The sequence below is a fragment of the Geotrypetes seraphini genome, chromosome 2 (genome assembly GCF_902459505.1).
Source record: "Geotrypetes seraphini chromosome 2, aGeoSer1.1, whole genome shotgun sequence".
In the NCBI taxonomy this organism is placed as follows: Eukaryota; Metazoa; Chordata; class Amphibia; order Gymnophiona; family Dermophiidae; genus Geotrypetes; species Geotrypetes seraphini.
Window position 1 is genome coordinate 493,045,249 of NC_047085.1, and position 14,318 is coordinate 493,059,566.

A 14,318-nucleotide genomic window follows, 5' to 3' on the forward strand; every position below is an offset into this window, starting at 1 on the left:
TTATTTTAAATAGTTATAAATAGTTTTAATAAAGTAGATAATATAGCTTATCTTAGACGTGGTCTTCAGAACTGGGATAGCTTAGCCAATATGTTTCACAAACAAGTTTCCTCAAGGCCATACATCCCTTTACAGCTCCGCTTGACCACAACGTCTAAGATAAGCACCCGGGGCGGTCCGCGCCCCGCCCTTGGTTCACCACTGATAGGAGGGAGTACAAATGTAGTATTGTGAAGCTGAAAGGTGACAAGAAGCAATATATGTGGAAGGCAATAAAGATAAGGAAGAATTGCTTAAATATTTTTGTTCTGTTTTCATGGATGAAGGGCCAAGCCTGCAGAAGACAAATGCAAATAAAAATAGAAGTGTGGTAGACCTTGAATGATATGACTTTGTTCGTAAGGAGCTAGCTAAAGGAAGACAAATTGATTGGGCCAGATGGCATACATCCAAGGATACTGAAGAACTTAAGTTCTGGTGGCTCCACTATCTAATTTTTTCGATGCTTCTCAGAAGACTGGAGAATGGAGGATGTAATCCTTCTCCTCAAAAGCAGAAATAAGGAGCTCTGAGTAGTACAGATAGCTTAGTCTGACCTCTGTGGTAAGTAAAGTAATGAAAACTCTTCTAAATACTGGACAATGAGATTTCTGGAATCCAATGCTTTGCAGAACTGAGGCAGCACACTTTTACTAGTGGTAGATCTTGTCAGACTAATTTTTTTGGACTGGGTGACCAAGAAGGGAGGTAACCTGCAAGGAGTGGAAGTTGTTAATTTAACCACTTCACCAACCAGATCAGATGTGCCACATTTGAATTAACGCTGCCATTTACTATGTTATTAGCCCACTATTTGGTCTTCACTACTGCTCACCTTATTCCAACACCTTCCCCCATAAAAACACATTTTTGTGTTAGCATCATGTATTGAAGTTTTAAGGGGTACAGACATCTGAGCAGTGTATCATGTTTTGACAGTGTCACTCTAAACTTTATATACTCATGTCTGTGTTAAGTAATTTATTAGGATTTATCAACTGCCTTTATGAAGAGATTCACAGCAGGTATAATTCAAAATAAAACTTATAATTTTGTTAACAGCATAACAGTAGTAAAAAGACCAAATATAAACAAATACAATAAATGAGAAAGTAAAAAAATCAGTAAATTGAAATTTATTAATAGTTACTAAGACATTTGACAAAAGTATCTTACTGTCATCATGTAATCCTGGAGCAGTTCTGCTGCAGTGGTGCTCAGTTCACTCTCGCTGACTGTTTTATTAGGCGAGGACGGTTGATTTAAGTGTCCGTGTGTATCCAAGGAATCCTGGAAACAGCTGATGTAGAAATATATTAAACATGTGATTGCTTCCCCAGAATACAGCTTGGATTTCTGACCTAAAATGGGGAATGATTCAATATGCTTTTGGAGAACAAAACTGTCTTGTCTACACCATATGCAACAAGAATACCAATACTAAAAGACTATGATAAATTGTAAAACTACTAATTTACACTGTAATCAATAACAGACTGAATTCAACAATAGTGGGAGCCTAATATCATGAAGTCACTGTTGAATTTTATCCCTGCACCAACACTGGAAACTCCCATGATAATTTCATTTTATTATTTCTTATAAAATTTATGCCATAATATCCCTGTGTTCAATGTGTGTATTGAAAGAATGAAAATTCTATAAATAAAAATTTAAAAAAAATAAAAAAAATAAAAATACAGAACTACATACACAATTTAGACTACAGTACTACAAAAATCATCATTTTACACCTACAACCCATCACTAAGGCAACCTCCATTATTTACAGTTTGGCCCAGTAGCAGAGGCTTACTGCCCTCCTTTGTGGACTTTGGACAGACACCCACTGTTTATAAGGTAATTTATATTGTTTTATATTAATAGCCTGAATTAGACTTAAGTAAGGCTGGTAGGATGATTCTGGTGATAACTGGATAGGGTCGGTATGGTAGTTTACGTTATGTTAAGCACTCTAATGAGGAGCCCTCTCCTATTCCTTTGAGTAGTAGCTTCTTTTACCTCTGCTCTATTAAGACTAAGACAACTTTTATAACCGATACTTGACTTCTATATAGATCCTTTGAGAACTGAAATTTGAGGTCTAGAATTGGATATAATGCTATATCATGAATGCTGCCCTTTTGGCTACATATGGGAAACCCAGACACATGATGTCAAAAGAGGAGGAGCGAAAGATTAGGTTCTTACCTTTGCCGCTCTTCTTTCTTGTAAATTCATACTCTATTCCTGGACAAGTAGGTTATTCATCCCATGTCGCGAGACTGCTTCTAGGAAGCCTCATTTACATACTTTTTTTTGACACTTCCCTCTTACCTCAGGACTGCTCTCTGGTCTCTAGTTCATGCAAAAGCAGACAGTGACACCTGTAGAGGACCCAGACAAAAGAGAGGGATACAGGGAAACTCCCCAACAAATAAGTCTAATCTGCTCATAACATGAAAATTCATAAAAATTGAAACAGGTCATCAAACAGCTATAAGGAGATGCAGCTTGCACTAAAAGAAGGGGGCAGCACAGCTAGGGACCCCAAGACAAAGTGCATAACATATTCAGATGGTACTCTTTGAAAGGCTGGTCAAGAAACCATAAATACAGCTTACGAGCACTTATCGATGCACACAATTGATGAATCAGCAACTCCCAGGGCAGGTTCCAGGAACAGAGTGTAGATTTACAAGAAAGAAGATTAGCAAAGGTAAGAACCTAATCTTTCGTTCTTATACAATCCCATTCTATTCCTGGACAAGTGGGATGTAACAGAGCAGTCCCGTAGAATCAGGGTGGAACTGATTAGCCTGCCATCAAAACAAAGGAACCAAACACACCATCTTGCTTGGCTACCACATCAATCCTTTAAAACTTGGTAAAGAATGGTAAGGAAGACCAGGCAGAAGCTCTGCAAACCTCCTCCAAAGAAATTCAACAACAACTCTGTCCAAGAGGAGGAAATGCCTCTAGTAGAATGAGCCCTCACAAAAAGAGGGGGCTTCTGTCTGGCAGCAATATAGGCAGATGAAATAGCTATATAGATCCATCTCGAAATGGTAGCTTTTGAAGCCAGCTGCCCTTACAGGCAGGACCCACCAGTACAAACAGGTGGTCGGATACCCGAAACTCATTCATGACCTCAAAGTGCCGCAACATCTGCGCACATCCAGCAACCTCAGCACTCGGTCCTGCTTTTTTGATCCTGAGGGAGAAAAGGTAGGCAGCCAGACTTCCTGGTTGGTGCAGAAACTAGAGACCACCTTTGGAAGAAAGAAGGGAACGGTGCGCAGAAACACACTAGAATCTGTAATCCTAAGAAAAGGATCTCTGCAGGATAAAGCCAGAAGTTTGGAAACCCTGCAGACTGAAATTATAACCACCAGGAAAACTGTCTTAATGGTAAGGTCCATCAAAGATGCCTGTTCCAGAGGCTCATAGGGTGGGTAACCCAGCGACCGAAGAACTAGATTGAAATTCCATGTTGGACAGGGTAACTGCAGCGTGGGGCGAAACTACAATGTACCCTAAGAAATCTGACAACATCTGGATGAGCGGCCAAAGAGCCTTTCAGAGGCTTAGGCTGAAAACAAGAATCTGAACCCTCAGAATCAATGGCCAGACCCTTTTCCAGCCCGTCTTGAAGGAATGCGAGAAGCATTGGAACCAATAGCAATGCCGGATCCTTGGTCTTCTGGTCACACAAGATTGATAATATCTCCAAGCCTTCACATAGGCTGCTACAGTTGACTTTTTTTGCTGTGCGAGAGAATAGCTATCAAGAAATTCCTGAAGCAGCAATAACATCACGACCTCTTAGTAACACTAAAACTGACGCTCGATCTACCCATTACTGCACTAATAATAACAAAAGAACCTCCACTTTGACCACCTATCAACTCTACTACAAACCACCTCACCCTCAACAACCCGCTAAATGTCTATAAGATCTACAACCTACCTCTCTAGCTAATCATTGTAACTCTGTTTTTAAATTAACCTTTTGTAATCCGCCTTGAACCGCAAGGTAATGGCGGAATAGAAATCCCTAATGTAATGTAATGTAATGTCCAAAGAATAGCATCTGCAGACTAAGACTGTGCGCTCAAGAGCCAAGCCATAAGACCAAAATGGTCTGGATCCTGAAGCGCAATTGGGCCCTGCTTAAGGAAAATGACAGAGACGCCTGAACCCCTGATCTAGCTATAAACAAATCAGATTGGCATACTATGGCTGGCTCGGCCAGTCAGGCACCACAAGAATTACCAAATCTCTGTGTGCCTTGATGCGTCTCAGTAGATGGCCTATCATGGGCCATGGAGAGAAGACATAAAGAAGACCCTACAGTGGCAAGGGCTGCACCAAACCTTTGCTTCCTGGCTCACAACAGTGTTTGAACAACCGACAGGACAGAGATGGAAGACGCAACTACCAGGCCAGACTGTTCTAAGTCTCTGGTGTCCAAGGGAGTCGAGCATGCAGCGGATCCCTTTAAGGATTCCAACGGGAAATAAGTGCATCCTGTAGAGGGCCCTTGCCAAGGGAACCACATCTATGGTCGCAACTATGGACCCCATGACCTGCAGGTACTGCCAAGCTTTCAGATCTGGTGTCTCAAGGGAGACACATATTAGCTGGTGAAGTTTCTCCTGGCACGAGGTGGGCAGAAACACCTTGATTAGACCTGTGGTGAAGTGGAGTCCCAGGTATTCCAAGTTGTGTGTCAGAACTAGCTGGTTCTTCTGAAAGTTGATCACCCAGCCTAGGTGTTGAAGCAGATGAACGACCTGATGAACCGCCCAACGCCCCTCAGACTCCGACTGGGCTCTGAGGAGCCAGTTGTTCAGATACAGATGGACTTGTATTCCCAGTTACCAACCTGAAGGGTAAGGCCGCAAATTGACAGTGCTGCTGTAGAACATGAAATCTCAGATATTTCCTGTGCTCTGGAGAGATGGGTAGGCCTCCATCAAATTCAGGGAGGCCAAGAATTCCCCCGGAGCCACTGAGGCGATCACAGACTGCACTGTTTCCATTCTGGAGCCGAGAACCTTGAGATCCAGGATTGGCCTCCAGTCTTCGGAGCCTCTCTTTGGCACAATGAAATATCTGCCAGAGCCCGAGTCAGACTGGGATGGGTTCTATGGCCGCAATATCCAGCAACCTGTGGACCATGGCCTCAAGCTGCCTTATCTGGTTTCCTCACCAGGTAGTCCAGAAAGAGGTCTTAAAGGGGCCAATAAAACTCAAGTTTGTAGTTGTGCCGAAGCATATCCAGGACCCAGCGACTGGAGGTGATGGTCATCCACTCCTCCAGGAAAGCTGAAAGCCACCCCCCAATCTGCGGAGGACAAGCTGAGGGCCTGGCATCATAATTGTTTCTTTGGAGTAGACGCAGAGCAGCTCCCCAAAGACTGTGGATGCTGGGTTCCCCAAACCGCTGTCTGGTTGACTGATAGATCTCTGACCTGAGGAGCCCCCATAGTACTGATGTGAATGTCTGGAAGGACGAAAGCTAGACTGTCCTAGTCCACAAGAGGATCGAGGCCTACTATCTGGCAAGAACTTGGATTTATGGTCCTGCATACTGGCCATAAGGTCATCCAGACCTTTACCAATCAGTAATTGCCCTTTAAAAGGAAGCTTACTGAGGGTCACCTTGGAGGATGAGTCACCGGACCATTGCTGGATCCACAACATCCTAAGTGCGGAGATAAAAGTACGCCGATAGCTTTCTCACTACTCTGAAGAGATCATACAAGACATCTGCCACATAATCCACGCCTGAAATTAAAAAGGAAAAATCCAGGAGAACTATAGTGTCAGGATCATGGCAAAGCTTTGAGTGGCAAGCCCTGGCCACAAAAGCAGCAGCCACAGCCACTTTAAGCCCGGAGGCTGCAGAATCAAAGAACTGTTTGAGGACAAAATCAAACCTACAATTCTGTGCATCCTTCAGCACAATTCCTTCCTCACTAGGGAGAAAAGTATGCTTGGTAACCTGCATCACCAATGAATCCACCTTTGGAGACACAAAATGCTGGTTAAACGCATCTGCAATCAGGTAGAGTTTAGACATGGCTCTAGCGACTCTCAAAGAACCTTGAGGTGCCTCCCAGTGATCCATGAGCATTTTTGTGATGTCCGGATAGCAGGAAAGGACAGATTGCGGCTTTGTGCTGCTCATGAGAGAGCATTCCACTACCGCTGACTGCCCCACCTCCAATTTCAACTTCTGGAGGGATTCGGAAATTAAACTGATCAAGGAGGAGGGTTTGAAGAGACTCTACACCAGTGATTCCCAACCCTGTCCTGGAGGAACACCAGGCCAATCGGGTTTTCAGGCTAGCCCTAATGAATATGCATGAGAGAGATGGAAGTGATAGGCATGCAAATTTGCTTCATGCATATTCATTAGGGCTAGCCTGAAAACCCAATTGGCCTGGTGTTCCTCCAGGACAGGGTTGGGAACCACTGCTCTACACTATCAGGTCCTCATCCAGATCTAGAGTCTCTTCCAGATCTGGATTGTGGAGATCGGCAAACGCAGCTACATCCCCCACAGTAGTGGTGCCTGTTTGCGTAAGCAAAGGCATAGTTAAGTCATCTTAATCATCCATGTCATCAGCCAACTCGTGGACCCTGGACTGTAGACCTGTGTCCTGGCGCTAGCAAGGACGACAAAGGAGCCGTATTTGGCAACTTTTTCCTGGCTATATAAGCCTGGAAGAGCACGTTAATAAATTCTGTGAGGAAACCCTCATCTAGAGTAGCAGCCGCCTCCTGGGAACTCTTTTTGGCATTCTAAGATCTGTTTGCCTTTGATGCTGAATTGCAGCTGAGTTTCACAGGGGTCATGAGTACACCTTCCCGAAGGCAAATTTTGACTTTTTGGACTGGCTGCATCTAGGACCGGGTGGTAGGACCCCCACTCCCCAAAGGGGTCGAGGGAACCAGGACTGATGAAACCTTGCCCTCCTCCTGCACTGCACAGCTCATGAACATGGATGCTCGTCAGTCACCTCAAACGGGGCACAAATCTGAAGTATCCTGCCCTGGGGAGTCCATCTGAGTAGTTTTCTTGCAAAAACGAAGCTTGTAGAGGCAAAAAATTTCAAATTGGGAAATCCAAGATGGCCACCACGAAGGAAAACCACAAACCCCCTAAAACATGGCGATTTTAGGGATGGGGGTGGGGGACTAGGGCTAACTCTCAAAAACTATTTTCAGTGAACCCCCCAAATTTCTACGATAGGCTGTCATCTTTGTACTCACTGTGCCATGCTATGCTGGGAACTGCAGTAAAGGAAGCTGAAACAGCTTAAAGGGAGATCCTCTGCCTCAACAAGCCTTGTAACTTGGACTTCTGATTGCCCCTCCAGCCAAACACTCTGGCCAGAGACCTCTGCCACACAACGCTCACATGACCAGGTGGAGGAATACAATCGGCCTTGATCCTAGATGCACCTTCACAGAGCCACACAGCCTGAGCTCAAATCCACTAGAGGATGAACCTGAGGTGAGCCAGCTCCAAAGGGAACGGTCCTTGAGTCACAATCTGAAGTACAGGCTGTCCAGGAGCATTGCCAAGCAGCCAACCTCCTGGAAGCAGACTTTACCTGCAAATCTGGTGATCTCCCGCAGCCAGAGCTATCCCCGCAGGAACCTTTGCAGCATAAAAGATGCATAAAACTGAATAGAAGAAAAAAATTAAACAAACGCAGAAAAGACTGGCTCCTACTGTCTCATTTGTAGGAAAGCAACTGGAGACCAGATGGCAGCCCTGAGGTAAGTTTGGAGGGTATAAAAAGAGTATGTAAATGAGGCTTCCAACAGTCTTGCAACACACGATGCATAACCTACTTATCCAGGAATAGAGTGGGATTGTACAAGAATTATGGCTACTTATAAATCTTTTAAAAATTTGCATAGAGTGCAAGTTATCAAGGACCCACAATTTGAGATGTCTGTCTCAACCTCTTCTATGCTAACAATGTCTGATGTACTTTCCTGCTAATCTGTTGTATTCTGACTACTGTATTGTTTCAGAAAGTTTATTATCTGTAGACCTACCATAAGAAATTGGGAGGTTAACATGCATATTGAAATCAATTTTCTCTTTCAGTTAATTGTTCAGATTTTCTGATAATGGATTTTTAACAATAGTTCCTCAACCAACACATATAGCCAAGAATATTTGGGATTTAATTTTTATTGGAAAAAACTTAAGTTGCACTATATCAAGCCTCGTTGTGGATCCTCTTGTCTGGATTGATCAAAATGAAATATCTTTTCAGATTGCTATTGGTAATGTTAATAGTATTCTAAGTTGGAAACTGAATTTTATATTGACCTCTTTAGAGCATTCCAAAGTCTGCACAGTAGAAAAAACAAGAGAAGATTGAAGAGACTGCTGTGTGGGGGAAGGACTATGCATGCTCAGATTTTTCTCACACAGTTCTGAGCTTTCTGAGAGTTATTCCATCCTGTCACCATATGTCATCACTTATGTGTGCCTAATTTAATTCTGTTTGTTGACAGAAAAATATAGTGATTGTTTTGTGAGATGCCACACAACGCTCACATGACCAGGTGGAGGAATACAATCGGCCTTGATCCTAGACGCACCTTCACAGAGCCACACAGCCTGTGCTCAAACCCACTAGAGGATGAACCTGAGATGAGCCAGGATGCCCAACTCCTCCTGCCGGAACCCCCTGGACCCCCTCATGCTAATGACGACCCGCCCTCCAACTAACCTCCCTCCCCCAACTAACCTTTAAATGTTGGTCGGCTGGACGGGTCTTGCTGCCGTCCAGCCGACAGGCCCGCCTCGTGGAAATGAGATGGGCCCGCCCCTTCCCCGCTAAATCTAAGGCCTGATTGGCCCAGGTGCCTAGCCTGGGCCAATCAGGCCTTAGGATTAGTGGGGATGGGCGGACCCGCTATGCCTAAGGCCTGATTGGTCCAGACTTCTAGAGCCTGGGCCAATCAGGCCTTAGATTTAGCGGGGATGGGCTGGGAAGGGGCGGGCCTGTCTCATTTCCACGAGGCGGGCCTGTCGGCTGAATGGCAGCAAGACCCGTCTAGCCAATCAACATTTAAAGGTTAGTTGGGGGAGGGGGGTTCCACCAGGAGTTGGGCATCCTCCTGCCGGCGATTACCAGTTTGGGGGGGGAGGGGGGTCCGGGGTTCCGACAGGAGGAGTTGGGCATCCTCCTGCCGGCGATTGGACAGGCGGCCGCTATACATATCCCTTGCTGCGATAAGTGTAGCGGCCTTGTCTAATCTAACCCGATTCTCTAACCAGCGTCTGTAACATGGACGCCGGTTACAGAATCGGGGTTTAGTGTAGGCCCGATTCTGTATAGGACACCTCTCCCAAGCATCCTATACAGAATTTTGGCCACTGTGTCTGAATTCAAAAGGGCCTGGGATAGGCACGTGGGATCTCTCGGAGAGAGAAAGATAATGGTTACTGCAGATGGGCAGACTAGATGGGCCATTTGGCCTTTATCTGCCGTCATGTTTCTATGTATTGATTTTATGCCACATAGTATGTGTACACTCAACAAGAAAATCAGCACAGCTACTCTTTACTATGCCAGTCAATATCACTAAGAGACAAATATTTCCTTATATGCAATATCGTTATTCTTTAGGCATACAGTTTTAGCAGTTTTAAGGATCTTTGGAATGGTGCAGTATTCTCAGGATACACAGAATTTGTACTAACAGATTTATATCATGAAAAAGCAGAGAGATTGCAAAAAAGATTAAAGGAACGACAATACCCAAAATCAGCGATAAGAAAGGCAAAATTGAGAGCACAATTTGCTAATAGTGAATTGCTATTGAAGTAGATCTTTCTTCTCTTGCAAGACGAAAAACTGATCTGTGTATTTCCATACAATGGGACAACAAATAAAAAAGAGTATCTTGAAATACTGGCCTATGTGCAAACGTTAGTAGAGTAATTTACAGTTACGCCCACAATTGCTTATCAAAGATCCCAGAATATTGGTGAAATAATAGCAAAGAAAAGATATAATATTACAACCAACTACGATAGAAAATATTCCCATACTGAGTATGGTTCCTGTCAATGGTGCACTCACACTACTGCAGGACCAGAATGGTGTGTATCAAAAACTGGGAGAAAATTGACTGCTAGAATACCTACTACATGCAAAAGTAAAAATGCAATTTATCTGATATTATGTTCATGTGACCTCATATATATTGGGAGTAGTAGTAGATAAATGTTCGTTTAAATGAATATCAATCGAGGATTGTAACAGGGGCATAACAAGCCCCTCTTGTCCAACACTGGAGATAACAACAACCTATTTGGGATGAGATAAGGTGGAGAGTTATAAATCAGGTGGTGGAGGGATGGGAAGGAGGGAACTATGACAGGCTTCTTAACTTTAAAGAACGGTGGATCTTCTCTTTAGATACTGTGACACTTAATGGTTTAAAGCTAGAAATCAAATGGAATCAAATGGAATACTTTATTATAATTTCTAATTTTTTAAAAAATATATCTTTATTCATTTTCTTTTTTTTTTTTTTTTTTTTAATTCTTTATTCATTTTAAATCTTAAACAAGTGTACAATAAAATATCCATTAAACTTTCAATATAACACTTGAAATTCTTAATCATATCATCTAGAACAAAAATATACATCCCCACCCCCCACCCATTTTTTTCTTTATTCATTTTCAAAAATTACAAGAAGTGTACAATATTCATTCAAAAATACCTTAATTCATCACTTGACATTCTTATTTGTATTACTCCAAATAAATAATTATATAATAAACCCATCCCTCCCTCCTAGATACCAATTTGAATTACTCCAATTAAATAATTCTATAAGAAGCCCACCCCTCCCGCCCATATACCAATAAATAACAATTATCAATTATTATCCTTCAGAATCCCACCCCCTTATCTTATTCAATATTTTGGTGTTTAAGATGTCTGATCATTAGAATAAATTGCCAATGGCCCCCAAATCTTTTTAAACTTATTATAATTACCTTGTTGCAGAGCAAATACCCTTTCCATCTTATAAATATAGCACACTGAATTCCACCAAAAAGTATAATTTAATTTAGTATAATCTTTCCAATTCCCTGTAATCTGCTGAATGGCAACCCCTGTTAAAATTAATAATTGTTAGAAAATCATGTTGCCCTTTCATATAACACTATATTATTTGGTACTTCAACGAGATTTAAAAGCCAAATTTCAGCTAATAATAATAAACTTTTATTAAATAATTTCTAATTTTTAATGAATTCCATCAAAAGGCTGAAAAAGACCTTAATAATATTGAAAGGAATTACAACGTGAATGAGTATTGGTAGAATGTAACGACGCCATAGGTGACTCTCTGAAAACTAATTAAAAAAAACCGGCCGCCATTTTAACCTATTGAGAGAACGGGATTAGATGAGCAGGCGAAAGCAAAAATCGGTAAGGAAAAATTTAGATATACGAGTACTTTTGGTAAGAAAGCTGCAGTAATAATATGTATATTACTTGAAGGTATAATGGTATTATGGCTATAATAGAATTACGTTTGTATATTTTGTCTAGGGGACTACCTTGAAAAAGCTGGTACGGCGAAACATGTCAGTAGATGTCCCCAGCCGATGAGGTTGAAGCTGATGTTAAACATTTAAAAAGATAAGTGACTCAGCTTTAAAACTTTTAAAAGAAAAAATATATTTATATATATACAAAAAAATATAAGTTAAAAGCAAAATCATAAAAATGCATAAGCAGAAGGATTGATGACAGATCTTCAAAAAAACTCTGCACCATTTCGAAGATCCTTAAAACTGCTAAAACTGTATGCCTAAAGAATAACGATATTACATATAAGGAAATATTTGTCTCTTTGCTACTTATTGCAATTTAGGGCTCCTTTTACTAAGCTGCGTTAGCATTTTCAGTGTGCGCTAAACCCACGCTACGCAGCTAGAATTAACGCCAGCTCACTGCTGGTGTTAAAGTCTAGTGCGTGTGGCATTTTACCGTGCATTATTCCGCGCGTTAAAGCCCTAACGCGGCTTAGTAAAAGGAGCCCTTAATTTTTTGTATGCCGAGTTCTGTGACTTGTCAATATCACTATACAGCTACTTGTAAATTATGTATGTCATGTTCAATCAACTGGTTGTAACTTCTAAATCAGGACATCCAGTATACTCATGGAATGAAAGCTAACTTACAAGGTGCTGGTTTCCGTTTCATATGTTTCCTTAATATCTGCTTTGGTGGAGGAATCATCTGTAAAGAAAGAAAAAAGAAGACAATACAGATTAAAATCAGGCAATCATAATGAACACTAATTTTCACATTGCTAAATATTTACTTACTGCCTTTTTGAAAGAATTCACCTACGGTGGTATACAACAAGAATAAGCTGGGCATAGGGAATCACAGCAATCACAGCAGTAAAAAATCACTTGCATCGGATGGTATACATCACTGGGTAGTAAAAGAACTCAAACATAAAATTGCTGACTGCTGTTAGTGATTTGTAACCTGTTGCTAAAATTATCTGTAATACCTGAAGACTGGAGGGTGGCCATTGTTACGCCGATTTTTAAAAAGGGTTCCAAGGGAGATCTGGGAAATTACAGACCGGTAAGCCTGACTTCAGTGCCGGGCAAAATGGTGGAAACAATTATAAAAAACTAGCTGATGCCCCGGCGTTGCACGGGTATTTAATTATAGCAATAACACTGTAAATGGATTCAAATAAAGATACTTTATAGTGGTGAATGAAATTATTTTTTTACAGCTTTATAAAAAGTACAATATTCAAATTATAATGTGAAATATTTGACAAAATGAATACAATACAACTAACGCAAAACTTGATTATAAACAACATATTTAATTTCACCTCCAGGAGCAAGAACATAAAAATTCTTGGGTGAACCCACCCTTGAGCAAGCAACATAGAGTTGTCCATGGGAAAAACAGGGGGATCTTAAATCTACTCCACAGTATATAATAGTCTGTCCCTGTGATTTGTTGATTGTGATAGAGAATGCAAGTCACACTGGAATTTGCAATCTCTTAAACTGAAAAGGAAGATCTGTTGGAATAAGTGGCATCCAAAAGTTTCAGTATTGATTTAAACAACTCAATATGTGGAAACTCAGGTTGAAAAGAAACTCCATGCAGTTTTTTCCCGGTTCAGAATGGAACCTGTGTTCCTAGTTCAGGATATGCGAGTACTCATGTAATGTAATAACATTATGAATTGGGTGCATGAAGGAAACAGTTACAAACACAGTTAGAACATACAAACACTATATGTATGGTGTCCGTAGTAGAATAGAAACGATGTCCCTAGTGGTTATAGTGTCATAGAAAGTGTTTTATAGTAGGAATTACTGTGAGAATGGCAGCTTTTTACATTTTTACCATTGACATGAATGGGTGAAATCTGATTTTCTGTTTGTAGCTCCGCCCACGTGTGCAGATGGGCCGCGAAACCCCCAGAACATATCACCCCAGGTAGTGAGGGATCTGCATACCAAGTTTCATTCAAATCGGTCAAGCCGTTTTTGAATTACTGTGAGAATGGCAGCTTTTTACTTTTTTTCCATTGACATGAATGGGTGAAATCTGATTTTCTGTTTGTAGCTCCGCCCACGTGTGCAGGTGGGCCGCGAGACCCCCAGAACATATCACCCCAGGTAGTTGGAATAACTGTGAGAATGGCAGCTTTTTACATTTTTTTCCATTGACATGAATGGGTGAAATCTGATTTTCTGTTTGTAGCTCCGCCCACATGTGCAGGTGGGCCGCGAGACCCCCAGAACATATCACCCCAGGTAGTGAGGGATCTGCATACCAAGTTTCGTTCAAATCGGTCAAGCCGTTTTTGAATTACTGTGAGAATGGCAGCGTTTTACATTTTTTCCATTGACATGAATGGGTGAAATCCGATTTTCTGTTTGTAGCTCCGCCCACGTATGCAGGTGGGCCGCAAGACCCCCAGAACATATCACCCCAGGTAGTTGGAATAACTGTGAGAATGGCAGCTTCTTACATTTTTTCCATTGACATGAATGGGTGAAATCTGATTTTCTGTTTGTAGCTCCGCCCACGTGTGCAGGTGGGCCGCGAGACCCCCAGAACATATCACCCCAGGTAGTGAGGGATCTGCATACCAAGTTTCGTTCAAATCGGTCAAGCCGTTTTTGAATTACTGTGAGAATGGCAGCGTTTTACATTTTT

General features: G+C 41.8%; 1 protein-coding gene across 2 annotated transcripts in view; it reads right to left on the reverse strand.

Moving 5' to 3' along the window:
• CCM2 (CCM2 scaffold protein) overlaps positions 1–14,318 on the reverse strand; it is a 163,399-nt gene that overhangs the window by 19,857 nt on the left and 129,224 nt on the right. For both annotated transcript variants that reach the window (XM_033931908.1, XM_033931907.1), the window contains 2 exons: positions 12,293–12,350; positions 1,216–1,339 (listed from right to left, as the gene is read on the reverse strand). In XM_033931908.1, coding sequence (XP_033787799.1) covers positions 1,216–1,339; positions 12,293–12,350 — 182 coding nt within the window. The remainder of the gene's footprint in view (positions 1–1,215; positions 1,340–12,292; positions 12,351–14,318) is intronic.